Below are 27,141 nucleotides of genomic sequence, written 5' to 3'. Positions count from 1 at the left end.
ACGGAGGGGGGGGATAGAGGAGAGGAATCAGTCAGCTATCAGATAAATATTTTCTTTCTTCCATTCCAAACATGAAATTACTCTCCAAAATTACACTGATCTTATCCACAGAAATATGTCAGTGCTGATTACAGGTTTAAATATCATTATTTAGTGACCTTCATATCTAGAACTGAAAGGAAGATAGAGTGAGTCCCTGGGTTTCATACTCCTTGTTCCTAGTCTTGGGACCTGTAACAGAACAGACATTCAGTTCACATAAACCAGTTTGAAAATGGCTGAAACCAGTTTGAGATAAACCTGGTTAAAAGCAGTATCAGACTTAACTGATTTGGGTCAAACAGATTTATGCAAGGTCTGTCCCAGGCCCCTTCCTGGTTTTACTTAAACCAGATTCCCCCAGCATCCCAGATGCTTTGTAGCCCTGGGTGGGGCTCTCTGCTCCAGAGCAGGAGTGGCCCCACCCCTCTGCTCCCTGGCTGGAGCTCTGGCAAAAACTACAGGCACTCCCCCCACCCCCTGCTCAAGCAGGGATTCCTCCCCTCTCCCACAGCATAGACGGTAGCCAACATGTAATATGCTAGCTAAGGCAGACAGGACAAAGGTAGACAGGACAGTGTCCGCTTAGGGCTTTTTGGTGCTAATCAACAGGGCAGCTGGTAAATTTCCTCTATTCCTTCCTTGGAATAGCTGTTTAAGAGCTTGAACTAATGAAAGAAGCTTTTGTTTGCTTGATGGGGTGCTAAATGCTGTGTTATCAACTCCCTGATGGCTCCCTCACTGGTAAGCAGTGGGGAATTCCTTCATAATCAGAGCATCCTGCCCAGACCTAGCCATGCCCCCACTTAGCTCAGCACTATTGAAGGGAAGGGAGGGATCCTCTAGTGCCCCCCGGTTTCTAACCTGAGCCAGTGTAGACATGTGCCTGCATTTTTTCAGTCTCCAGGGAATGTCTGGGTGGTTGCAGACTGGTTCAGCCTATCCAGGTTAGATTAACCTGCAAAGATTGAGCCAATTCAGGCTTTTTGAACATCTGTCCCTAGCCAGAAAGATCTGAAATGTTCTTCTACTATTTTGATAAGTATGTTAGCATTTAAAAATGTTCTAGTTATCATTTCTCTCCTCTGCAGAAGCCCCTATAGTTATTGTTCACCTTAAGCTTGGAATGATATGTGGCTCTAACACTCAATAAGCAAGAACCAGGCCTCCAAGAAATATGAGATTATTAAAGAATCTTCTCCACCAAATTTTAGGTTCCATTTGTTTTCTGGTTTCTGTGTCATTAGGGCTTACTTGGCTCACATAGTCAAACTTTTCTTTGTAACCATGAGGAATAAACTCTGGTTATTTCTTTTTTATGAAACAGATTCTCACACTCATGAAACATCAGAAACTGGGTTTTTAAGGGGGAAAAAAAAAAGAAAACCACCAATTAAGATAAAACCTATGATAAAACATAAGTTAGAATTGGCAACCCTGGCTACTGAAAACACCATCAAACTAAAAAAATAAAAATAATAACCTCTTAGTTGGGCGGCACTCAGTGAGGACAGTTATCTGTAACCTTTGTTTGTCACTTCCTTTGTTTATGTTTTTTAGTGATGTACGGTACAAGTGTGTCTGATTTTGATTTGCACTTAGCACATTTACCTTTTAGCTATTAACATTCTATGTATGTGCATTTATATGTGAATCACCGCTAAGAAGAATTAAGAATCAATTTATTTTCTTAATCAAGGTAGGGTATTATGAACACTAGCATTTTAATATAATAGAGGCTGTCAAACTTCTAAGTGGCAGGGGCTGTACCAGTGGAGGGCCACAGGCCCCAGGGACTGTATGGCCCTCACCTCTCCCACTGTACTGAGCTCCCAGGTGTACCCCCTTTCCCCCCACTTCTCCATACACACTGCCCTACCCCACTGCTGCACCTCAGGTGCTCCCCTATCCCCCTGCTGTACCACATGCCTACCCTGCTGCTGCTCTTCATACCCCTACTTGGACAGCCCTGGTATAAGGTATTGATAGGGGATAGGAAAACAACTTATATAGATAGCAGCATAACACTCCCTCTTTTCAGCTAGTAATAAATCACCACAAATAAGTAACCCTATATTAATGCATTCGACCCCTTAAATTAATACGTACGTATTTCAACATTATTTTATTAATAGTTGTACATAGCCAAGTTTTGCAAATCACCTCAAAATCCCCAGAGGAAAAGTTCTATATAGAAGTGCTAATTATCCACTCTTACTACTGCTGCTCAATACTACATCTGTTCATGGTTGGTAAAAAGCTTTGTACCTGTATATTTATATAGGATCTTATTATAGCCTGTTACCTTGATATCTGAGTACCTCTAAGATATCTGAAGGTATAGCACAAAATGCATTGAAGTCAATGGGAAAAAATCCTAGTTGACTTCACTGAGATTTGGATAAGGTTTTAAGAACTCAGAATGTAACAATACTTAATCTCCAGTGAGTTTTTAAACTGTAATTTCAGGTACATGGCTGTATCATAAGGGAAGTGATAGGATTCTTGTTCAGTCAGTCTGCTTACAGATCAGAGGACAGATTCTGCAAAAGCTTGGTAAGATTCCTCTCTGCTACACTAGTATTTTTCCTATAGCAATTCCACAATTTTTAAGAGATAAAGAATACACTTCTCATATTCACAGCTCACTATAAGGTAATTTTTGGGTTCAAGACAGCTTATCTAAAACTTGCCCCTAGCTTCTCTGACATAGAAAGTCACAGAAAATTAGTTCTGCACACAGCTGGTTGAGACAATAAGAACTCACAGCTGACAGGAGCCCATTGACCAAGCAAATGCACTTTGCAAATAGGCAGTCTGTTGCTGAGACAATGAGGTGGTAGGGAGCACTCACAGATGATGTCTATATTGTCATTTTTAATGTTAAGCTATTCTGTCTTCATCCACACTCTTTCCCAAATGCTTTATTCCTGAAGCCAGTAGCCTACCCTGAGACATATTGCATGGAAGCTCCCTGTGCAAGCATGAGATATCTTCAGGCCGAGGGGCTGACAAGTTCCTGTATGCAGCCCCGCTGCATGGAAGGCTTCTCATACAGACAGACTAGGGCTGCACTGTTCCTTGTGTGTGAACTACTGTTTTCACTGGCTGCTAATCTGGGCTCTTTCAAAGGTATATTGACATGTACAAACCAAAGTAAAAAGGAATTAATAAATTTTCCATTGTAAAATTTGGAAGTGTGCCACAGAATGGTTTTATACAGCCTTGAAATCTCCCTAATCAAGGCAGATGAAATAAACCCAGAGACATACAGCAACAGTATCACTTAAGGATGCAGCCCACTTATTGACTGTTTCTCTGCTTTATTTCAGGAATGTGGTATGAAGCAGCAGAGTTGATTTGGGCCTCTTTGGTGGGCTATTTAAAACTTCCTCAGCCAGATAAAAAGGTTGGTTTGGTTTGTTTTTTTCACACTGAATATTCTTACTAATTCAAAGTCAATTGCAGAATCCTCATAACAACATTCTCCTAACTAAATGAGAAAAATACATGCTAGATAGAGTCAATAGTAAAGTGGATACATAGTTGGCTAAACAATCTCAAACTAAAAATAACTAAAATGGATAAATGTCAGGATGGCAGGAGGTTCGTTTGGAATCCAGTGCTATTTAATGTTTTCACTACTGACTTGCAAGAGAACTTCCTGATCAAGTTTGCAGATGATACAGAACTGTAAGGGACTCCAAACACTGAAGGAAATGGGTAGGATCCAAAAGAACCTTGATAAATTGGGGAACTGGGCTACAGACAACAAAATGAAATTCAGCAAAGGCAAGCGTAAGGTGCTATATTTGGGGAAGAAAAACCAAATGCATACATACAAAATGGGAGGGAGGCAATTGGGTAGGTAACTTTGATGCTGAGAGAGTTATAGCAGATCACAAATGCAGCATGAATCCACAATGGTCACAGAAATATGGCAATTTGCAGCTGCTTTAACAAGAATGTTGTATGCAAGACAGTACTCTACTCTAGGCTGGTTAGGCCTCAGATGGAGTATTGTATGGAATTCTAGGCTCCACAATTTATGAGGAATGAAAAGAAAATGGAGTAAACCAAGTAAATAATATGATAAAGGAGCAGAATGAAAACTGTGTGAGAAAAGGTTGACAGAACTAGTTATAGTAAGTTTGGAGGAAAGGGGATTAAGGGGGAATGGGACAGCAGTTCTCCAATATTTGAAAGGCTGCCATAAAGAAGTGAGAGAACAATTGTTTTCTTGCTACAAAGGGTAGAACATGATATAAATTGTAGCACAACAAATTTAGAGTCAATCTCAGAAAATAAGAATTCCTCATTCTGAGAAGAGAAGAACCAAAGAATAAGCCACCCAGAGCAGTGTGGACTCTCTTTTACTGGAGGTTTTCAAGAAAGCATTTGTCTAGAATGGTTAAGGATAGCGTATCCTGTATTTGTGCTGGACTAGATGACTGCTGAGATCTCTTCCAAACCCAGGGTTCTATAATTCTCTTTACCACAACCTTATTTCAAGATGCATTCAGTTTCATGTAGTGCTGGTTTTCCTTCAACCAGGGTTAATACTTGGGGCAAACAGAGCTGAAGATTACACCACAGTTTGCATACATTTGTATTTTGACCACCATATCTTGACTTCTGTTTTATTTCTGAAAAGAAATAATGGGATGGTTTTCAAGTGGCAGCACCATCAGATGCATGTCTGTCACTGTCCAATCGAACAGGATGCTGCAATGCAGACCTCTGACAGAGTAATGCCATGATACACAACTATTAGTATTATTAATTGCAGGGATTACTTCTTTAACCTTGGAACAAAACAGCAGAGTGTTAAAACTAAACACAAGCAAATAAATAAAATGTCTTGTTTTCTTAGACACATTTAGCCAGGATGTAATGTAACTTATGTCCATACGTGCTGCTTATGGCTTCTCTTAGGCATACTCTTTAGCTCAGACTTGCTAATCATCCACATTACAAAACTTTTAGTTTGCTCCCCCAGCAGCAGTCCTGCCCACCCATAGAGCCTCTTGTGAACATCATGACTCAAGGTCAAGCTGTCTGATAGTGCACACCATCCCCATGCAAGATGACTTTTACTGACTACACATGTGTACAACTGTGTACCCACCCACCTACCATGTACCCTACTTCACACACCTAGTAGGTATGTACACACTTGTAGATCCACCCAAGACATGAATCAGGATTATAAACTCTGGACAAATGCCAAAAATGGCAGTTACCTGACTGGGTAACTGCTATTTGAGCATGCCATCAAGAAAAACAGGACTCTACCTATATCATCTGTGAATTTGGAGAAGCCCACAGGTCTGAGGCAAGTCAGGAATCAAGGTACCAACCAAGCTTGGGAGGAGTGAACAAAATTCAGGCACAGGCTAGGTCTGGAAAAGCCAGGAGATCAGTCAAGAGCAGGGTTTAGGAACAAGCTGAGTCAGAAAGCCGGAGATGAGGCAGAGAGTAAAACTGGAGATCAAACACAGAGAAAGCACATGCAAGAAGGAGCTTCAAAGCAATCTAAGATCAGACTGAGCTCCATTCATCAAACGCTTCCAGTTCCAGCTCAGGGATTTATGTGGAGGAGCTGGAGGGTCAACTGGCCCTAGCCAGCCACTCCAGTGAGAGGGGGGAGAGTTAGGCCCTTCTGGAGACTTCAGGACAGTCTTGACCAAGTCTGTGACAAATTGTAGGGTGACAGTCTGGGCTGAGTGGCTGTGCTGGTCAAGCCACACCAAAGTTGTAGGTCTGAGATGGTGGCCTGACAGATGCCAGTCTATGTTAGTACTTACTTTTCTGCATTGCCTACAGGTGTATGATAATCTGACTAACCAAAATCCAACCAAATAATTCGTCTCTGAATTTCCAGTCCTGTCCTCTCTTCTCTGTTTCTATCATTGCTTCTTTCAGAGCACCAAGCACATTGTAAGCATTAAATAAAAACAGATAATAAAAAGGGGAGGAGGGAAATAAAACTTATCTTCATTTCTTTCCCAGGGAATTGCTACATCACTGGGTATTATGGCGGACATCTTTGTTTCCATGAGTGAGAAGGATTATATTCGTTTTAAAAACACTTCAGAGGTTGATCTGGTAAATATTTATGTCTGAGAATTCCCTTTATATAGCTGTACCACACTCATCCACATTTCCTGCTCTTGGCTTTGCACTGAGAATGCTGCTGTTTCCCCCAGGACTCCAGTGAAAGAGTTTATTTCCCCTAAAAAAAAGATCTTTCTCTTTCTTTCAGAGTAAATTAAAGGAACATTGTGAACAGTTTCTAAGAACAAGGTTGGACATAGTTTAAACTTACACAGGCAGCAAAGGTGAACATAGTAGACTACAAAAAGAAAGAAAAAATTGTTACAGATCCAGTCATTGGGAAAGCTGGTCTGTACCCTACTCCTGTCAATAGAGAGTCTCATTGTGATGATTGAATGCTCTTATGGAGCCAAACCTTAGAGGTAATGATTATCTACAAATCCTAAAATTCAGACTCTGTGCTTACTAGGTTCTAATCCTCAGTGATGTTATAGCAGTTCATCTGTGTACACCAGGGGCAGGGAAAGTCCCGCCTGGGCCTTCAGCGGACTCCATTTCCCAGCAGCCCTTGTCTGTGTTGCTGTGGCTGGTTTCCATGGAGACCCCAGGAGCTGGTGTGCTGTGACAGTGCAGGGCCAGGGTTTCATGGGGATCGGCCCCGGCAGGGTGCACAGCTGGGCGAGGAGCTGCTCTGGGGCTGGGATCTTGTGGCAACTGTGGTCCAGAACCAGGGCAGAGCTGCGATCCACTGCCTGCATGCCCCAGGCAAGGGTACGCAGATAGTGGATCGTGGCTCAGCCCCAGCTCTGGACCATGCTGTCACCACTTCTAGATCCCAACCCCAGCCCCGGCCGCAGAGTAACTCCCTGCCCAGCCACACGCCCTGCCAGTGCTGCTGGGACCAGTCTTCATGGAAACCCTGGCCCCGCGCTGTGATGGAAGTACCACTCCTGGCATCTCCATGGAGACCAGCCACAGCGGCACAGGCAGGGACAACTGGGGAATGGAGTCCAACCTCTGGCTGGATCCTCCATTTTGCCCGCCCCCGGTGTAATCACTGAGGTTTAACTGATTAAGGAGGTTATTAAATTGTAAGTGAGTGAGAGCACACTGTGCATCTCAGGATTTGGCCCATAATGAATGTATATCTAAGGCTTCCCTCTACATGCAGAGGTATAGGCACAATGGGATCTAATGCACAGTTTACACAATCACACATCCTGTCACAATCACACATGCATGGTAGGAGGCACTATTGTAGGATTGCGTATTAAATCCCAGCTCATTTTATTGCCAGTTGGGAGGACCCTTGGGGCTGGGGGATCATAGCAGCTGCAATTTCCCAAGCTCAGGGGTGTGTGAAACCCATGGGCCCTGGGAATCATGGTAGCCTTGATCCCAAGGGCTCAGGGATGCATAAAACTTCCAAGACTGTGGATCAAGGTAGCTGTGATCCTTAGCACTCAGGGCCTGCATGGAACCCCTGAGCCTGAGGCATCACTGCTGCCTCAATCCCCAGGACTCAAAGATTTCATGCTGGACATAATGCACCCCTGCAGCTGGGAGCCCTGTCAGCTGATAAGGCTCTCAGCTGCAAGGGAGACCCTGCTACACGTGCAAATTAAAGGTCAGTAGCAACCAGCTATAAAGTCAGTACACATTTTTGAGGTCTAACTTCAGCTGGTTGGAACTTTTTATCATGTAATAGCCACTTGGCATGAGTAGCTGGTCTTAAGGTAACTGCACAATTAAGCAGTTAGTTGCACCATACCTGTAATGTGTAGAGGGGGCCGAACAAAACAACTTGAGAAAAGTGTGTTCCCTGAACTCAGAAGTGCAAGCTGCTTAGAGCATTGCACTGAATAAAACTTGAACTTCCATTCTTGTCCACACAAAGGCAAGACTTGCAGGCTGAACCCAGTGCTTGTTCAGGCAAAATTTCTATGGAACTGTATAAATATATATAGTAAGGCTCCACACTTAAAGTCACAAGAATTCAAAGTATGTAAAAGTTAAGATCCTATCTTAATTTGTATGTGTTACCCATGTTCAGTACCTTCTTCCCCTGTTTTTTAGTTAGATGTGTAGCTTAATTTATCAATGACATCAAATGACTTGCATAAAATCCCTGGCCAAGTTAACACTGCAGTAGGCCTCCCTATTTAAATTCATAATCTGAGTTCCTTTGTTTTGACTGCCCAAGTGCAGCATTTTGTCAACATTGGACGAAATCCTGACTCAGTTTTCATCACTTCAAGAGCTGAGCCACAGCTAAGCCCTGCAAGGAGGGCAGGGCCACTGATTTCAATAGTTACTGTAGATTACAGACTCTCATGTGTTGATTCTGAAACTACTCCCTTCCCCCCATCTCTGCCATTTCTTTCAGTAATGAGCTGTCTTGAGTATTTTTAATGGTTACTTGCCTCCCCAACCCCCAACACACACCATTTCCTGAACAAAAATGTATCATTATAAAAGCAGGAATATTTATTCTACGTACTCTTTAATAGTTCTTTTATTTAAACATATGTAGCTTTTCTGTGAAAGTTGGGGCAATAACTTCTCCAAGTAGCTTTCTCCTTATGACTGCTTGAAGTTAATGTTTTGTCATGTTGAGTATGATTTTAAGAGGAAAGGAGAAACCAGGCCAGCATGTCCTGTGATTTTTCTGCCTCGTTAATACTTCCCACATAATTTGCAACAGATTGTCAGAGAGACAGGTATTGAAAAGCCACTATAAGTAGGTAAAGGTGTCCTATACCATAAGGTGTTTATTTTAAATTAAAGTTAGGACCTACAGTTGTGGAATCCAGCTAACAACAAATTGTTTTGACTTTGGTTCTCATAAAAAGGAAAGTCAAAATTAAGTCTCTTTTTAAAAAAGAAAACTAGTGTCTGGATCATTTTCCCTTCTGCTGTTTCAACAGAGCCTTCTCCAAGAGTCTGACCATCGCTTACTGTCAGCTGCTGAAGCCTGTAAGCTGGCAGCCACCTACAGCCAGTATACCCCACTTTTTGTGCTCACAGCAGTGGTAAGTGTGAAATCAGAAGTTAGCACTTCCTAGAAGTTAGTGCTGCATATGCTTTCAAAGAGCTTGGACCATGGCCATAAAATATAGATCTATAGCCAGATAGCCAGCTCTCTATTATTTGGGATGCTCTCTATTATTACATATGCTGGCTCCCAGCTACCTTCCAAAACCAAATAGAGAGAAAAAGAGCAGAGAAACACATCCCCAAGAGCAGTGATGATTTTCAGATCAATATTGCACTCTACCTGCCATTCTAAATGAATTTAAAAGGTGATGATGTCTTATTTTCTAGAAATGCAGAAGCTGATGGTGAAAGCTGGCATGTGCACTTTGAAATCCACAAAGACGAGCATTTTTTAGTGTTGGTCTGAAGCACATTACTATATTTTTAATTCATTGGTTTCTAATCCATTTTCCTTTTCAGAACATCCGTGGGGCATGTTTACTGTCCTATAGTCACTCCAGTGAATGCCCTCCAGAGAGGAAAATGTTCTATTTGTCTGAAGCTAAGGAATCCTTTGAGATTGGCCTTCTCACCAAGAAGGATAATGACCCCATAACCAGCAAGCAAGAGCTTCACAGTTTTGTTAAAGCAGCTTTCTGCCTTACAACTGTGCATCGACAGCTCTATGGGGAAAGCGAGAGCCTCTCTGAGGTGAGATGCCTATGCACAGAAGCCATGGAGAAACTGTACATTTACATCACTTCATTTACAGAAGAACAAGACAAAGGAATGCTTTCCAAGGAGATCATGACTCTGATCATGTCTGTGAGGGAGCATTTACAAGTGCAGAGCTTCCCTAATTCAGATGCCAGGTCTTACATTCCAGACAGCTACAAAAGCAGTGTGGAAAAACCTGTCTTGTGTGGTGAAGTGAACTTTGAGAAACTTCTTGAAATGCATTCCCAGCATCATAGGTCAGTGTGTGAAGTGTTTGAAAACACTTGCAGGAGCCATAAAAACCAGCTAGGAGAGTCCAAAGCAGGCGCATGTATCACTGCCTTGAAAACAGAAACCAAAAATGTAGACACGGTGTGTAACACTGAAGAAAGAGGGTTCTGTAGGAAAGATACTGCCAAAGCCTCTGCCTCACAAAAAGCCAGAAGAGGCCATGAGAAGCTCAGTGGCCAAACAAGAAGGAAATGGACTAATTCTGGTGCAGTGAAAGTCTCCCTTAAGGAAGAGATGGAGACTGAGCCATTAAACGGAGAAGCAAATAATGAAAGAAACAAGTTGCAAAGCAGAAGTCAAACTACTAGCTCTTTAAAGTCTTGGAGCAAGTTGTCAAAATCAAGTTCCTCTTCCAGCTGGGAGGAGATAGATTTTGATGACAACAGTGAGTTGCCTAGAGAAGGGCAGAAATGGGAAGAGGGCTCAGTGGCTGAGAAGTGTTGCACAGCCATTTCTGAAGCTGCTGAGGAAGATGTTCAGGCTAGTAACCTGTCTTCCAGAACTCATCATCTCTCTCTTCAAGAGCCTCAGGGCAGCTGCTCAGGTTCTCCCCAGTGTCCTTTAAAGAAAAATGGACCCTCAAGTAACGGGGTAAAGACTGCACCCTCAGACTGTAGAGAAGGGCTCTTCGGGAGGACAGAACATGAAAGGGATGCTTCAGAACAGAAAGCAGAGGCGGTCAACAGCATAGATTGCCAAAACAGTGCTGTTTCTTTCTTGGATCCTCACCCTTCTGGTCCCAAAAGATCTGACAAGGAGGTAGGCTCCTCTTGCTTGACAGAACAAAAATCCTTCGAAAGGGTTGACCCCTCAGCAGAAACTGATTCCAGAACCAAGGACAGCAACAGAGACGTCAGTGTTATTCGCAGTCCTTCTCCCAACAGCATCAAGAGTGGAAAAGTAAGAGATGTGGGAAGGTTTAACAGAGTCCCAAAACCATTATCAAGAAATAACTATATGTGGATTGACCCAGAAGGAGAAACTGTAGACTCTACAGAGGATCTATCAGCTGAGCCACACATAACTATAGATAAGGTGTTTTCTACTAAACCTACAAACAAGCCAGAAATGGCCACTGATTCCTTTGCAGATGATTGGATTAAAAAATCTTCTGCTGCCATGGCTGGAAATGGATCATTTGAAATATCTGAAGTTGATACCCAAGCAGATACAGTGGATGACTGGGAATTTGCTTGTAGCAATAGTGGAAGCTCAGTAAACAATTTTCCTGCCATAAGTGTTTCAAAGCATCGGGCTAGCCACCAGGATAAAACTAGGGCTTCATTATCAGGGAGGAAGAAATCAGTAACTGACCACTTCCACGACTGTGCTACCACTGAGGAGGATGAAGGTGAAAATCTCAGGAACGTTCTGAACAGAAGCCACATTTCAAGTTCCTCTTGGTATAAATCTTCTCAGTTTTCCAGCAGTTTTTCTGAATTAGAGAGTCCATCATTTCTGAACTCCAGTGGGAGCTCTTTTGTTTCTGTGTCCGGGAGAAGCAAGGAAGAAATCCTAGAAGCTCGCTTTCTGAGAGATGATGAATATGAGAAACTCTTGTCAGGTGCTGAGCATAACTGGCTTGTGCAGAGACTGAAAGCTACCGGAATATTCAAAGCTAATCATCTGCATCAAGCATATTGTAAGTACCATCTCCCCTTGGTGCATATGTTGTATTCCAACATATCCTAATCATATGTAGAAAGTTCATGCTTTCCATAAGTGGAAAGTTCAAGCCTCAAGTGTATTTCATATTGCATACATGCTGGTCCCCATACTACAGTGATGAGCATGTTACAAGACCCTAAAGAGAGATATAAGTATCAGAAGGAAATCTGGAGTCTAATCTTTGGACACTTATTCATGTGTATATACGTTCTGGCCTTCTACATCAGAGTTCAGAGCACTGGTCTTGTAAAATAACAGTTGTACATTGATTATCATCAGGGCCTTACACCAATAATTTAGGTCAAAATAGACTAGGGATTGCTCCCTTCTGGCCAGAAAGATGCATGAAATTGTGTGTGAATGAGGCCTGCTTGAGTAAGTAGAGGCCACAGAATCAAGTTTCTCCTTTTTTATTAGCAGCATGCATTTCTCAAGGCTTTGGGTATTTTTAGGCTCTTCCTTTCCCACAGTATCTTGACTTCACTCAGGAAAGAAGCAGGCAGGAAAGAATAATGTTTTGCTTTAGTTATCCACTGCATTTACTATTATATTTAAATGTTATTCTTTAAGAAACACAAGTTATATTTTACCTGCTGCCAAAATCCCTCAATCACTTTTCATTTGGCTCATGTTCCTGTAGAATTTGCTACCTTTATCTTTTGTTTATTCCAATAAAACTTCTATCAACCTCTGAAACTAAGGGCTCTGGTACTCCCAGAGTTAATAAGTATGAATACTGCAGCAGATAGCCACTGTTTAAAGCCTGCTTCTAGTCCAAAAAATCACCACTTAAAAATGGTGCCATAAATTCCTCACTCATTCCTTTCTGATTACAGAATAGTAGTAGCCAGTTTGCCAGTTAAACAATGTTTTCTTCTATCTTAAAGCCCAGTAAACTCAACCTGGGATTTGGTAGTTAAACTGTGCTCTCTCCAACTTCTTACGTGTTACCAGTGATGGGGATTTAACTTACCAAAAGACGGTCTTTATTATGTCTGTTTAACATTATCATATGCAATATCTATCCTCATTGCCTTCATGGGGTCTACACAGGTATTATTTCGGGACACTACAGCCCTGTGACTGGAACTTTGTTGGCAGTTTCATTATTATGTCCAAAAAACAAATCAAGTCCACATACGTTCCTCATAGCCAGATTACTTCCACTGGGGTAAACAGGAAAAAGATTGGTAAAAATGAATTTTTACTTCAAAAGTGAAATTGAATTCACAACAGGCAGGCAATAGATCTGCTTGGCAAAGAGATACCAGTTTGCATAGATGCTTTTCAGCATGTTTAGCAGATGTGCAGGGCTATTATCAAAATTTAATCTACAGTGTCAGTTTCTTGCATTGGCAGTTTCAGGAACTTGCTTTCTTTGGGAAATTCAGTAATCTACCTCTTCTGAAATCCTAAGCTGAAACCTTGCAGGCAAAATAAATTGTGTCAGTGTAGTCTATCAGCAAAACCCCACAGAAACACAGTTTTAATAACAGATGAAATTTTTTTGATTTTTTTTAGTTAAAAACTATCAATTCATTAAAACTAGAACTTTCTGTGGGAAATGAATGAATTTCTCAATTAATTTCTCATTTCAAAATACTTGTGGAAATTATAAGTATTGAAACTACAGAACTATTCTGTTTTGGCATTCCAAAATATGAGCTTCAGTTTTGGGGTTCAGAATGACTTTTCACTTCAAGGCGTAAGTTACATTACAGTAAAAAGCTTTGAAAAAAGGATGTATATAATTGAAACCAACCATTTTAAATTAATGAACTGAAACATTTCTGTTGATCCCATCTGATTTGTTCTTTATTTAATATTTTAACTTTGACTTTATTTGAAAAAGAAAAAGCGTTTGACAACTAGATAGTTCTAAGAGGGTAGGAAGACTATTTCCCACACAGCTCTAACTGTTATTTTAGATCAGAGCCTTAGTCCTCCTGACCTCCCATACCAAAAGCTTCAGAAAAAAAGTTTTCTGAAAGCCCCATAATAGGCAACTGTGGAATAATCTGCCCTCACTGAACTTCTCATCCTATTCTCTAACAGTAGGTTGGTTAAGCCCTGCAGCACGAAGTTTTATATCCCTTGTAAAAAATTTGTTAGTATTAACTTATTGTTATTCTGAATATTCTTATTATTCATATACATAATTATAGATAAATACCCATGAACTCTGGTATTTTTCAACATTATATAGTCTGTGTTCAGAAAAGATGAAAATACCTAGGCACTACAAACAAGGCTAAAGTGTGTTTGTTTCCTTCTGTTTCTTTTTTGTACTTTATTATACTTTACCACTACTTAAATATTTATTAGTATGCTAGATGTGTGCAAGAGCAGCTTGCTACCCTAAAAGTAACTGTACATTGTGCTGTCCTGCCAAAGCTGGTTATTTTTCTTTATATTACCATCATAACTCAAAACTGTATGAATTTCAACCCCATGGCCGCATCCAGATGAGCAGGGGTTATGTGGTTTGTGGTGCCACAAACCTCTTTCTGGTGCTGCAAACTGCATGTGGTGATTGTTAAAACGTGTGCCATGTGGCAAAATTTGCTACTGGAATTTCCCAGTAGCAAGAAAAAATGACAAAACGCACACAAAAAAAGTGTTCACCAGCACAGAGGGAGGCCTGGCCCTCCAAAGCAATGCTCTGGCTGCCAGCCAGGCATCTGTGTTTCCTGAGTTGTGTCGTTGCTGCTCCAGCATGCCACCAGGACACCAGGTAATACTGGTGGGCCAGCACAAGTGCTGGCCCCAGCCTCCAGCTCTTCATGGCTGAAGAGCTCAGAGGATCTGGGCAAGGGTGGTTTGTCCCAGGTGGGACAATGTGTCCCGCAACAAAATGCACATGTAGGGGCATGCTCCGTGGCAGAAGGTAGCGGCACAAATTAGTGCCACTACCATCTGTGTCGCTGCAACCACACACCCCTGATCATCTAGACGTGGCCTATGAGATGAAACTTATAACCATATGACTTTCAAAAGATGCTATTTCAACAGGTCAGTGTAATAAGCTGTAGGGACTTAGTGCAGGACATACTAGGTCTTGGAGGCTTGGTGTTCCCTGATCCAGCCAGGATAACCTGACAGCACTCATGATTCATCCTTGGTTACTGATATTGAACAATCTCTAATTATAATTGTGGATCTGTCTTCTTGTAGCTGCTCTTCTTTTGAAATACTCTAAGAAATCTGGTCTGTGGACAGGCCAGGAAACAGCTGTATATATTGGAGACTACCTGAGGGTGGCAAAGGAAGGCAAACAAAGGAATGCATTTTGGATACACTTTTTGCATCAAGAAGAAACACTGGGAAGGTACTGATGGGCTACAAATTGCTGGTGTGAAATGTTTAATCAGTATGAATGCTGCACTGTATTGTACCTGGCGCAAACACACTTCATTGCTGCAGTGCAGCAGCATCTGCATGGCAGTCCAAGTAGACTGATTACTATGTGGGCAAGCTAACTGCCCTGTCACTCAACTGTGCTAATTAGCCAGTCTGAAGCTTCAGGTGGACATGGACATACTGCTTACATCAGATTAGCACAACACGCTTTATGGCTGCTGGAAATGATAGAGGTTTACCTTGTAGACACCACTGTAGGAAAAAAAGAAATTTCTGTAGATCATCAAACCTGTGCTTAACTTTGTCCAGTGTCCTTCCTAACAGTGGCCAACATCAGATCCTTTAAAAGAATATGCAAGAAAACACACTGTAGGAAGCTGTAAGCCATTATGTTACCAGGGAAAGGCTTGCCCTAATCTTCCCTAAGGTAGAAACTGGCTAATATCCTGAAGCAAAAGGCTGTTATAAAACTTTTCTGAAGCTCTTGGTCATCATATTGATCCTGATTAACATACCCCTGGAAAAAAAAGCTTGTTATCTAGTGTGATTCTCAAATTATGATTTTTTTCAAAGGGACAGAGTATTGGAAAAGAATGAGCTGCATCGCTATGCTATCTGACACAGCCATATGTATTCTTCATTTTCCCATTATGATTTTGGATTTGCCTACACATATGCTTTTGCCTATACATATGCTTGTACTGAAATAATTAAATGAGTTTTAAATAACTGTTTTTTAGCATTCTTATTTTGGTTTAAAAGTGTCCACTATCTGATTTAAATTAAATCCTTATAGGACACTCTTAACCTGAAATGAGTGTGGCCATGCCTAGGTACAACTGAATAGGAAATAAAACCAACTCAACTAATTTCATTCCAAGTTGGGTATAAGCAAGCACCTTAATTTTGCAGGGCCTTGCAAGATATCCAGAAGGTTGTATAAGAGTGTTTTGCTGGAGTCCAAGTATGAGCAGAGGTGGTTCATGAGTACAAGGTTAAGGGCTAGGAAAAGCCTTTCTCTTTGTAATTTCCTAGATTTCATAGACATTAGGGACAGGAAGGGACCTCATGAGATCATCGGGTCCAGCCATAGGCTGGAAATCAGCTGGGATCAAGTGACCCCAGCAAGAAATAAATCCAGCTATTTTCTGAAGGAGTCCAGAGTAAGTGTTTGCACCACGTCTTGGGGGAGTTTGTTCCAGACCCTGGACACATGCACCGTAAATAACATTTTTCTTATGTCTAGTATAAATCAGCCTTCCTGTAGTTTATGGCTGTTAGGCCTTGTTATCCCTTGGACAGCTCTGGTGAACAGATGTTCTCCCAGGTCCTGATGTACCCCTCTTATGAAGTTGTAGGCTGCCACCAAGTCCCCCTGAGCCTTCTCTTCTCTAGGCTGAAAAGTCCCAAGTCCCTCAGCCTCTCCTCTTACGGCCTTCCCTCCAGGCCTTGGATCATACGAATGGCTCTCTTCTGGACTCTCTCAAGCTTCTCCATGTCCTTCCTGAAGTGGGGGACCCAATACTGGATGTAGTACTCCAGCTGCGGTCTCATCAGGGCTGAGTAAAGCAGGAGAATGACTTCCCTGGTTTTGCCTGAGATGCATCAGTGAATGAACACCAGAGTTTGGTTAGCTTCGCCCTCCATTGCGTCACATTGGTGGCTCATATTCATCTTGTGGTTCATCAAGACCCCCAAGTCCCTTTCAGTCATGGTGCTAGCAAGCATAGCACTGTGAAGCCTGTAAGTATACTGAAGGTGCTTCCTACCGAGATGCAGCACCTTGCACTTCTCTGCATTTAAGGCCATCAGGTTTTGGTCAGCCCACCTTGAGACTGTGTCCGAGTTGGCCTGTATTCTCAGCCTGTCCTGCGGTGTGATGGCAGTCTCCCATAATTTGGTATCATCTGCAAACTTGGCCAGTTCATATCTGACTCCCAAATCTAGATCACTGATGAAAATGTTAAAGAGTACTGGCTGGTATCTCTTTGCCAAGCAGATCTATTGCCTGCCTGTTGTGAATTCAATTTCACTTTTGAAGTAAAAATTCATTTTTACCAATCTTCTAGTACTCTTTGGGTCCGACCCCATAGCCAGTTGCCTAGTCATCGGACCATATGATGATCAAGGCCACATTTCCCCAGCTTAACCATGAGGACATCATGGGGAACTAGGTCAAAGGCCTTCCTGAAGTCCAGATAAATGATGTCCACATCATCTCCCTTGTCCAGGGAGGAGATGAGGTTGGTCAGGCAAGACCTGCCAGTCACAAAGCCACATTGGCTGGCATGCAGAAGCTTGCTGTCTGCTAGTCTGGCATTCATTGATTCCTTGACAATTTTATCCAGGATTTTTCTAGGGACAGACATCAGACTGATTGGTCTATAATTCCCCAGGTTATTCCTCCTCCCTTTCTTGTAGATAGGGACCATGTTGGCTGTTTTCCAGTCATCTGGGAACTCACCCAAGCACCATGATTTTAAAAATATCCCTGCCAAGGGGGATGCAGTGATGTCTGCCAGCTCTTTCAAGGCCCTCAAGCACATTCCATCTGGGCCTGTGGACTTATGAATGTCCAGTTTCTTAAGGTGTTCCTTCACCTGATCCACATTGATTTTGGGCCCATCACCCGCTCCCAAATTGGATTGTGCCATTCCGGCCAGTGTGATCCTCGTGGAAGGGTGAAAAACCGATGCAAAAAAGTCATTTAGGAGATTGGCCCTTTCTTGGGCATCTGATGTCAGTTGTCCCATTGGATCTCTCAGGGGCCCAATACTATCCTTGTTTTTCTTCCTACTTCCCACATATCTAAAGAAGGACTTTTTGTTGTCCTTGATCCCCGTAGCTAGCCTAAGTTCAGTTTGTGTCTTGGTAAGACTTTTAAGTAATTTTAAGTAAGACTTACCAATAAAGAACTTTGCCTTTGGCCTACCCCATTTTAATTTATAGTGACATGTTGCATCACATTCCCTTACTGCCATCTGCCCAAGGCTGAGCTGACTATGCTGTTTGCTTTTTATTATTTAGGTATATTGGGAAGGAGTATAAAGAAGAAAAAGGACTGCTTCATCATTTCAATGATGTGGAACGACAAATGACTGCTCAGTACTACGTGACAGAATTCAACAAAAGGCTGTACGAGCAAAAGATCCCAACACAAATCTTCTACATTCCTTCTGCAGTGCTTCTGGTAAGAACCCCTGCCCTGAGGGCTACAGACAAGTCAGCTGAAGCAGGGATCATAAAAAAGCCAGCAGGAAATGACCAATGTTTCCTCTGCACTCTGCAGAACAATAAGGAGAGTTAGAGCTGGGGTGAAAAAGGTATGGTCGCAGGCTGGATCCAGCCCCCAGTGCTGCCCATGAAGTGAACCCACATGCTGCCTGTGGTGCACACTGGATCAGCCCAGTGTTGCATGTAATGTGGGCTGGGGCGGATAGACATTGCATATGGTATGCAGGGCTGCTCTGGGATATGCACTGCACACAGCACCCACACTGGACCAAGCTATATGCTGCACATGGAACCCAGGCCAGGCTGAGCGAAGCTGCACACACCACATAGTGCCTGCACCAGGCCATCCCTGCATGCTGGATCTAGCATACAGGGCTGGTTTATAGGCCCACTCTGACCTGTGAACCAGCCCTGCACCATTTTCTGATCTGTAGGCTGGCCCTGCACCATTCACCCAACCCACAGGGCCAGAGGAATTTGACACCCTGAAGTCAGAGTATAAGACAAGGAGAGTTACCCGGTCTCTGCATGCCAAACAGTGAACGGCTTGTAAATATATCATCATTCCAAACAACAGCACTAAGTCATTTGTGTCCAATACACTAAAAGAGAAATTATATTACATCAAGGGTGTCAAACTCAGTGGGGCCCCCAGGCTGGATCTGAACTGTGAGAAGCTTCATGAGCAGAATCTGTACCCAGCAGCAGCAAAGGGGTAAATATAAGCAGCAACACAGGAATTATAGCAGCAGTCTCTCAACCTCACCTGTCACCAATATGTATCTCCAGAGAAGCTGCATAGCTGGGAATTTGTCAGTGGGTCCACTTCCACTTGCCCTGCCCACTCTAGGAGCACCATGACCCAGGTGAAATGGCTATGGGCCATATCTTTGGCACCCCTGCATTTCATGTTTTCATAGATTCATACATTCATACATTATAGTCACAAGGGACCACAAAGGATCATTGTGTCCGACCCTCCTGCCCCTGGCAGGAAAGAGGACCAAGGTCAGATGACCCCAGCCAGGTGACTATTAAGCCTCCTCTTGAAGACCTCCAAACTAAGTGATAGTACCACCTCTCCTGGAAGCCCATTCCAGATTCTGGCCACCCTTACTGTAAAAAATTTCTTCCTAATGTCTAACCTGAATCTACTCTCCACTAGTTTGCACCCATTATTCCAAGTTACTCCCTGGGGCGCTCTGGTAAATAGCGCATCTCTGATTCCCTGTTGTCCTCCCTTGATAAACTTATAACCAGCTATAAGGTCTCCTCTCAGCTATCTCTTGTGAAGGCTGAAGAGATCTAGATCCCTCAACCTCCCCTCTTTGGGTCTTTCATGGAGGCTACGAATCATGTGAGTGGCCCTCCTCTGAACCCTCTCCAGATTCTCCGTGTCTTGAAGCGTGGCGCCCAAAACTGGACACAAGTACTCCAATTGTGGCCTGACCATTGCAAAGAGGAGGAGCATCACCTCCCTCAATATTTTGGTCAAAAAAATAATCCTGGATGTGGGGGTTTGTTTGATCATTTAGAAGATGGAAAATACCTAAGCCTAGATGCACATTTTTTCAAGGAAGGGCAAAATGGGTGCACCTGGCAAAAGCATGTCTCCTGTGTTTTATGTGCCAAACTTCAGGTCTGCTGAATTAGGCAGATAAAAAAGTGGGGGGTTGGGAAGTAAGTCTTTAGATTGTCATTTCCTTGGGACAAGAACCTGCCTTTTTTAAAATGTGGTCAATAAAGCGCAATAGAACAATGAATAAGTAATGAAGGCACGGGAAATAATCTTGGAAGCATATGGGCCAGCCTGAGATTTGTACCAATCTGCCTTGCTTTGTACTATTCTGCATTACTTTGTAATTGAACCCCAGAACTTATTATAATGGGAGTCACTAGAGTGCAAATTCCCAGCCTTACCCCCAAAACATATAATGCATTAAGAGGGGAGGATTTAAGCAAAGGTAACTAAATAGCCTGGAATAATCTCTATTTGGCAACTATCTATCCCAGTACAGAAGGACTAGAGCACGGCCCAGTCCATGTAAAGGTACAGTTTTGTACATCCAGGTCATACATTTAACTGAGTATTTACTTGACCTCTGTGTTTCAAATACAGATTGTCAAGTAAACTATTCTGTAAAGAGTCAGCATCCTATTTTTCTGTCACTACATGGTAGAGACTGGAAGTTAATGTTTCAGTGTTAATGTATACCTTAAAAGAAATATGTACATGACCTCAGAAAAAAATAACTTGACTGTTTTTGCTAAGTCTGCTGCCTTACACCAGAGCACTGGCAAGCAAAACTTAATGCAATTTTAGCACCAACATACTGAAGCCCATAAGTATGTAGAAAGTGCTACATCAGCCAGTCATGAACAGTGTAAAAGGGAGAGTTGCCAGTTGCTGACCTGCCATTCTTCTAGTTCTTTCACCTACTCCTTACACTGATTTTCATAAAGTCTGTTTCTGATTTGCATTGCAAGCAAGGTGGTTAGAGAACTGGTTGCTATCCAGTCCCATCGGTTTGAATTGTCATTTCCAGAGCTAGCACTGTCTTATCTATTGTTAGATATGAGCTCCACTTCTAGATGTGCTATGATGAGGAAACAGCAAACTGTGGCAGAGTATGGATGTTCTTGACATGCATTTTCCTTGAGCAGGAAAAGAAATAGTGAACATAAGAACTGAGATTTCTGAGATGTATGACATGTCCTCATTTTCATTTCTAGTGGGATCATTGTAACACTTATGTTCTGGTTTCTTTCAGATATTAGAAGGCAGGTGCATAAAAGGTTGTGTGAGTGTGGAACCCTACATCCTGGGAGAGTTTGTGAAGCTATCTAATAACACAAAAGTAGTAAAGACAGAATACAAAGCCACAGAGTATGGGTTAGCCTATGGACACTTTTCCTATGAATTTTCCAATGCTGCAGATGTGGTTGTTGACCTACAAGGTTTGTATTATGGCTGATACTATTTTTGTATCTCTTCCCCATCCCGTCCCCTCCCCTCAAGTGTAACACTCTATAAACAGAGCAAACCATTTAAAATGCTACAAAAGCAAGAGAGGCATGTAGAGAAGATTTAAATCCAAGCAATGTAAGAAAACATCAGGGTCTTTAATTTTTGGCATGTGCTTTGCTGCTAACATGATATTCTCACTGTCTTGTTGAGAAGAGACAAACTGGAACAAATCCTACCTAGTATAACCTTCCATGCAGCAGGAAAAGCCTTTTCACCCTTGTAATGCTAGGCTGCTGCCCACATATATAAAACTATATATGAGGAGCTCTCCTGTAAAGGGGATACTCAGATGATGAAGAACCACTGAAGCAGCACCTCTGATGTCACCCTCCCTCTCTTCGTGTAACTAGCAGGTCCCATGATGGCTGTCTTTGGTTTGAATTAAGAATCTGGCCTTCTACTTTTTATGTTCACTCATACAGTTTTTAGACAAACTCTTATTCTTTGTTTTTTCCTTGTCGGAGCTTAGTGAAATAAAATAGAAATTTGAGACTGTTGGGACCTACTGGTCTGCTTGTGTCTTTCCATGAAAACTGATAGCAATAGTTAGGGCCATATTTTGCTTTTGCTTACACAGGTTTAAAATTGAGAGCAACTCATCTGATATCAGTAGCATTCTCCCTATGTCAGACTGGCAGAAGGATGCTCAGTCTCCCAGCCTTAGTTACAGAAAACAATAAAGCAATGGGATGATTGTGCTTAAACTGTTTCCGTTGCTCTGCAGGTTGGGTGACAGGTAATGGAAAAGGCCTCATCTACCTCACAGATCCCCAGATTCATTCGCTTCATGGGAAGGATGCTTCACACTCCACCAACTTTGGGGAAAAAGGCATTTATTATTTCTTCAACAATCAGCATGTGGAATGCAATGAAATCTGCCACCGTCTTTCTTTAACAAGGCCATCAATAGCAAAACCTACTTAGTCACGTGCAAAGGTAGCATAGCCAGTAATGGCAACCATAGTGTTTGATCCTGTACACATTTGTTGAAAGCTCTCTCTACATGTGATAACAGACTGTAGCAGGCTTGGACCAAAAGAGGAATTGAGCCTACCCATCATGGTGGGATGACCCTGCCTCCTGCAGTTCCCTAGGGTTTTTTCCCTCTCATTCACCTGAAATGATTCTTTGATGAAATCTGGATCTCTTGAGAGGTTGCCTGTAAATCTGAAGGGGAGGGGCAATAATCTGGTGTTACTAAACTAACTAGATTCTGCAGCTAGCTTATCTAGCCAACTCTGTCTCTCTCCATTTCTTTCTCCTCCTAATTTGCCTTTTGTGGGTTCTGCACCTCAGCAGCCTATACAGTGGCTTGTGGGCCTTTCTTGTGGCTTCCCCCCTCCTCCCTAGCAAAACCCATACCTCATGAGAGCCAGCCTCAATTTTGTGGGGCCTCCCAGCCAAGACAGTAAGTTCCATCCCTTTGTCCAGGCGTAAGCCTTTTTGGCCTTGGCTCCCTTTTCTCTAGCAGAGGCTCTTGGCACTGGCCCATTGTTTTGGGCCTCAGCCCAGAGTATACCTATGCAAGGCTCAGAATGCAAAATACCCTGCAGGCACTATGCTGTGTGGCCTCCAAACTACCCCTTAACAGCCACTCCCAAGCCACCAGTCAATAACACCCAAAACTCAACTGAAGTCTTTGACTCACCTGAGTACACAAAAAAAAGAAAAAGAAAAGAGGGAGTAAAATATGTATATACAAATACACATGCACGCGCACACATGCATGCGTGTGTGTGCGTGTGTGTGTGTGTGTGTGTGTGTGTGTGTGTATGTAAAAGTATTATGTCTCGGGCCAAATCAGTTCTGTTTTCTATTGACTGAGCAGAGCTCAATCGTTCAAGTCTGTGTGGCAATACCACTGGCAAATATCCTACCTCCTAGGCTTCAGATACTCCCAAATCCGTGGTAGGCATCCTAATGTGCAAGCCCCAAGCCAGGAGGCCTTGGAGTTCAGATGCCCCCTAGTCTTGCTTGCCTCCAACCAAAAGGCCAAAGGAGCACTCTAGAGGGAACGCCCGAAGGCAGTCCCCCATCCCCCTAAATTGTGTAGCCAAGATCCTCGCATTAGAGGCATTATAGACTCTCTCAGGGATTAACCTGTCCACAGTGCAAGAGACAGGCCTTCACCCTCAACTATACTGAGTCATTCAAGGCCAATAAAAAGGGTATCTCCCCTGCCAGGTCAGTAAAACCACCTGGACCAAAACCATCATCATGGTATCCCCAAGCATACCCCACTGGGTAAACTAAAATAGCCTTTAAACATGCGTCTTAGCCCACCATTGTATACTCAGGAGCCAGAAGAGGGTGAAAGTGGCCTACTAACAGTCCCTCCTTCTTCTGGAAGCCCCTTTCTCCTTCTTTGGCATGGACTTATCCACTTCTCCAGGGACAGCTACTTCCCTCTAACATCCAGGGCCTCACTGAAGTCATTTACATGTTACTTCCCCTCTTTTTCCCCTAGGGAAGCTTTTTGTGCTGGCCCAGCCCTTCCCCTATTGGGCTCTATGCTCCTGCTCACACACAGGTGTTGTCCCTTTTTCATTCAGCTGTTTCTCTGGCCGGTTACTAAAGGCAAGTCCACAGCTTTGGAGCTGTCCCTACTGACTCCACATTTTTCCCATCAGCTGGAAGTACTCAACTCCCACTGAGTTTGGATACCCTTTGAGGGCAGCCTGTCATCAGCCCACTGATCTGCCCTATTGGCAGGAGTCGTCCTGCCGTGGTTCCCCACCCCCTTCGTATTATGGGAATTTTCCTAGGCTCAGCCCCTTTACCTTTTATTAAGTTCACCTTATCCAAGTGCCATCTTGTTCTGGCCACAGAAGTACTGCCCTTAAAGGGGCCTCATGGTCTTCTCAGTCCATCTTCCCTGAAGCAGGCTCATGGCCACAGGAGTGGCCAAGATGCCCCCTGGTGGTCTTGTGGCTCCCAGATCTGACTTTAATATTGCCCTCCCTCAATTGCTCACCTACCACGCCTTGTTTTTATTGAAAGTTGGGTAAGGGAGGCTGCCTACAGGCCTTAGATTGAGCCTTAATCTGGTCTATTCCCACAGCAAATCTCTCCTGGGCCCCACTAGTGTAAATCCCAGCCTCATGCCTGATAGGTCATTCTCAGCCTGGCTATGCCCCCGCAGGGTACCTGTATAGCCTTAAGAGCAAATTGTGTGGCTCCATTCCTCCACTACACCACATCCCAAGTCTCACAGGTGTTACCTTAAATGTTACTTTCACACACATGGCCCTCGGACTCCTGGCCCCTCGCTCAGCCTTTTCTTTGAGCTTCCAGGCCCCCTGGTTCCATGTTCAACTCCCTTTTGGGCTCCCAGACCTTTGGCCCCAAGCACAACCCTTCTCTCTGGGCTCCAGACCCCTGGTCCTATGTGCAGCCCCTCTCTCTGGGCTCCCAGTGTGGCTCACTGTATACCCCAGTGCCTCACTACACTCCCTTCCTTAGAAACAGGACATATGTCCCCTGTTACACAGATTCATGCAAGACTCTTCAGGTGAGTAAAGTCACTTCTACATATAAAGTGTCTGAAAGATCCGTTCCAAGTTGGAAATCCCATGTTACCACTTTGTGGACCAGCTGAATACAGCTTGTTATATATATCTGTTGGAATTAATAAAATTGTGTAACAGTACATGCAAATAGCACAAAGGGGGCACGTCTACATGTGCACTTTATTAGTAAACTAATTAGCTGAGGAGTAAAACTTCACTGTCTGCACATGTGATGCTATTAAGCCTCAGTAACTAATTAATCCTGCCATAACTGGATAGTGGACCAGCCACCTAGCCACACAGCTGCCCGCCACCTAGCCACACAGCTCCACATTTTCAGCACCCTCATGCCCCAGCCAGCCCCTCTGTCACCCTCCACTGCCACCCAGAGCCCAGGGCAGAGCACAGCAGGAGCAGTCCTGGCATAAACTGCTCTACACCAGCTCAAATTGCTGCTGTCCAAGGCACACATGTAGATGCTGCACCCAGAACTAGTTTACTCTGGTTCAAACTGCTCTGGAGTTTACTGCTTCACTTTAATTGCACATGTAGGTGCACCCAGCATGGCCAAATGTGTGTGTTCAGAATCAGCTATTTTATTTTAGCTATTTGTGTTTAAGTCTATTAATGATTTTTCACCAACTGATGTAAATGTCTCAGGTGTCTAGAGATAAGAAGCACTAAAGATGTAACTTCTTCTTCTCTGTGTATACTTTCTTATGGAAGATTTTTAAAAGTGTTTTAAAATACTCATTAGTGTTGACTAAGTGTCATGGAGCAAATCCTGCAGACTTTCTACAGGCTAAAAACTACCAAAAGAAGCCAAAAGAAGTTTTTCCAGAGTAAGGACTGCTGGGATTGGTCTGAGCTTGTTAACATGCCCATTGGAAACTAAAAACACTCACCATCAGGAGTGCTCCAAATTTAGGGGCTGTCTTGTAACCCCTATTAAGATAAGCAGCCCCTTTGAAGTGAGGGGAGTGACTTGTTTGAGTTACAGATTTACAGAGGCAGGCCCTTTTCCAGTACACTCAGGTATAAACTAAGCGATACTGAAATAGTATAGGTTTCCCTTGCTTTATGCTGTACATGTGTTCCTGGAAAACAGCACATAACTCAAATTCACATAAAGGGAACCTACTTTACAATGTAACAAATAGGGATACGTTCCAAGACCTCAACTGTACTGACCCCAGACCCGTTTCTACCACTTACAAATGTGGCATCATGCCACTCCCAGCGCAGCTGCAGCTCCAAAAGCATGGGCACCAGCTGCCCTGAACAGTGGCTGTGGGCACTGCTGCTGGGTGGCTTCATGGCTCACAGCTCCCAGGGCGCCATGCTGACAGGGCCAGACTGGGCACCACCACATGGCTCAGCCCCCACAAATAAGTTTTTCTTCCTCCACTCCCAAAATGCACCGCACAAAGCAGCTGACTGCAGGCTTCCACCACACCAATCACATAAGAGTGAATTTACCTCGCATATAATTAATTTGTGATATAAAAAGGGTCATCGCATAAGAGTGACTTCATACATACAGAACCCACATAAAGCAAGGGAAACCTGTATAAATAAAAGAGTTGTTTTGGGATTCCAATTAGGTGGAAGAGCATCCCCTGCTATTCTCAACACCCAGAGATTTGTTCTGATCTTTCTTCATTATATGGTCAAACTGTTTTCTGCAGCCAGTGGGCAGAAGACAGAAACTTTGCTTAACTATCCACTCAGGCACTGCGAGGAGAGGGGTTGTGATATCCTGTTGGCAGCAAGAAAAATATTTTGAAGAAATTGTGCCTCACAAGTATAGCTCATGTTGCAGTGAGTGTGTCTACACAAGATATTTTATTACACAGCAGACAAATTTGCTGCACAGTAAAGCATCAGTGTCTATTCCTGCTCAGCAAGTAGGTTACAATAGACTAATTTACTGTACTGCCAGATAGGCCTGTCAGATACAAGTGGTATCCAGTAGTGCAGTAAATTACTGTGCTTAAACACATGTGTAGCCAGTGATGTTGGGATTAGTTTACTTTGACTCAAATTGAGCTGGAGTATATTCAGTCGCATTAATTGTATGTATAGATGTGCCCAGTATCTCCAAGGGGTTAAATTCGATGTCTAATGACATATTACAGCCCAATGTGCTCCTCCAGCACAGCTTCTCCTCTCTCCCTTAACATTGTCTTATTGCTGATAGCTTGAGAACCACCTCATCTATAATCCTTGTCATGGGAAAGGCATTCCTGTGTCTCTCTACTC

The 27,141-nt window shown here is 43.1% G+C and overlaps 1 protein-coding gene across 2 annotated transcripts in view; it reads left to right on the top strand.

Annotated features, from left to right (window-relative positions):
• The window catches only part of ALPK1 (alpha kinase 1), a 91,053-nt gene extending 67,967 nt beyond the window's left edge, over positions 1-23,086 (top strand). For both annotated transcript variants that reach the window (XM_019534089.1, XM_019534090.1), the window contains exons 6-14: positions 2,509-2,595; positions 3,372-3,448; positions 6,052-6,147; positions 9,024-9,128; positions 9,553-11,722; positions 14,923-15,076; positions 18,136-18,298; positions 21,114-21,300; positions 22,095-23,086. In XM_019534089.1, the coding sequence (XP_019389634.1) occupies positions 2,509-2,595; positions 3,372-3,448; positions 6,052-6,147; positions 9,024-9,128; positions 9,553-11,722; positions 14,923-15,076; positions 18,136-18,298; positions 21,114-21,300; positions 22,095-22,294 (3,239 nt within the window). In that variant the 3' untranslated portion in view covers positions 22,295-23,086. The remainder of the gene's footprint in view (positions 1-2,508; positions 2,596-3,371; positions 3,449-6,051; positions 6,148-9,023; positions 9,129-9,552; positions 11,723-14,922; positions 15,077-18,135; positions 18,299-21,113; positions 21,301-22,094) is intronic.
• The last annotated feature ends 4,055 nt before the right edge of the window (positions 23,087-27,141 follow it).

The sequence above is a fragment of the Crocodylus porosus genome, unplaced genomic scaffold (assembly GCF_001723895.1).
Source record: "Crocodylus porosus isolate Cpor-Errol unplaced genomic scaffold, CroPor_comp1, whole genome shotgun sequence".
Classification (NCBI taxonomy): domain Eukaryota; kingdom Metazoa; phylum Chordata; order Crocodylia; family Crocodylidae; genus Crocodylus; species Crocodylus porosus.
This window is presented reverse-complemented; position numbering and strand designations above follow the sequence as displayed.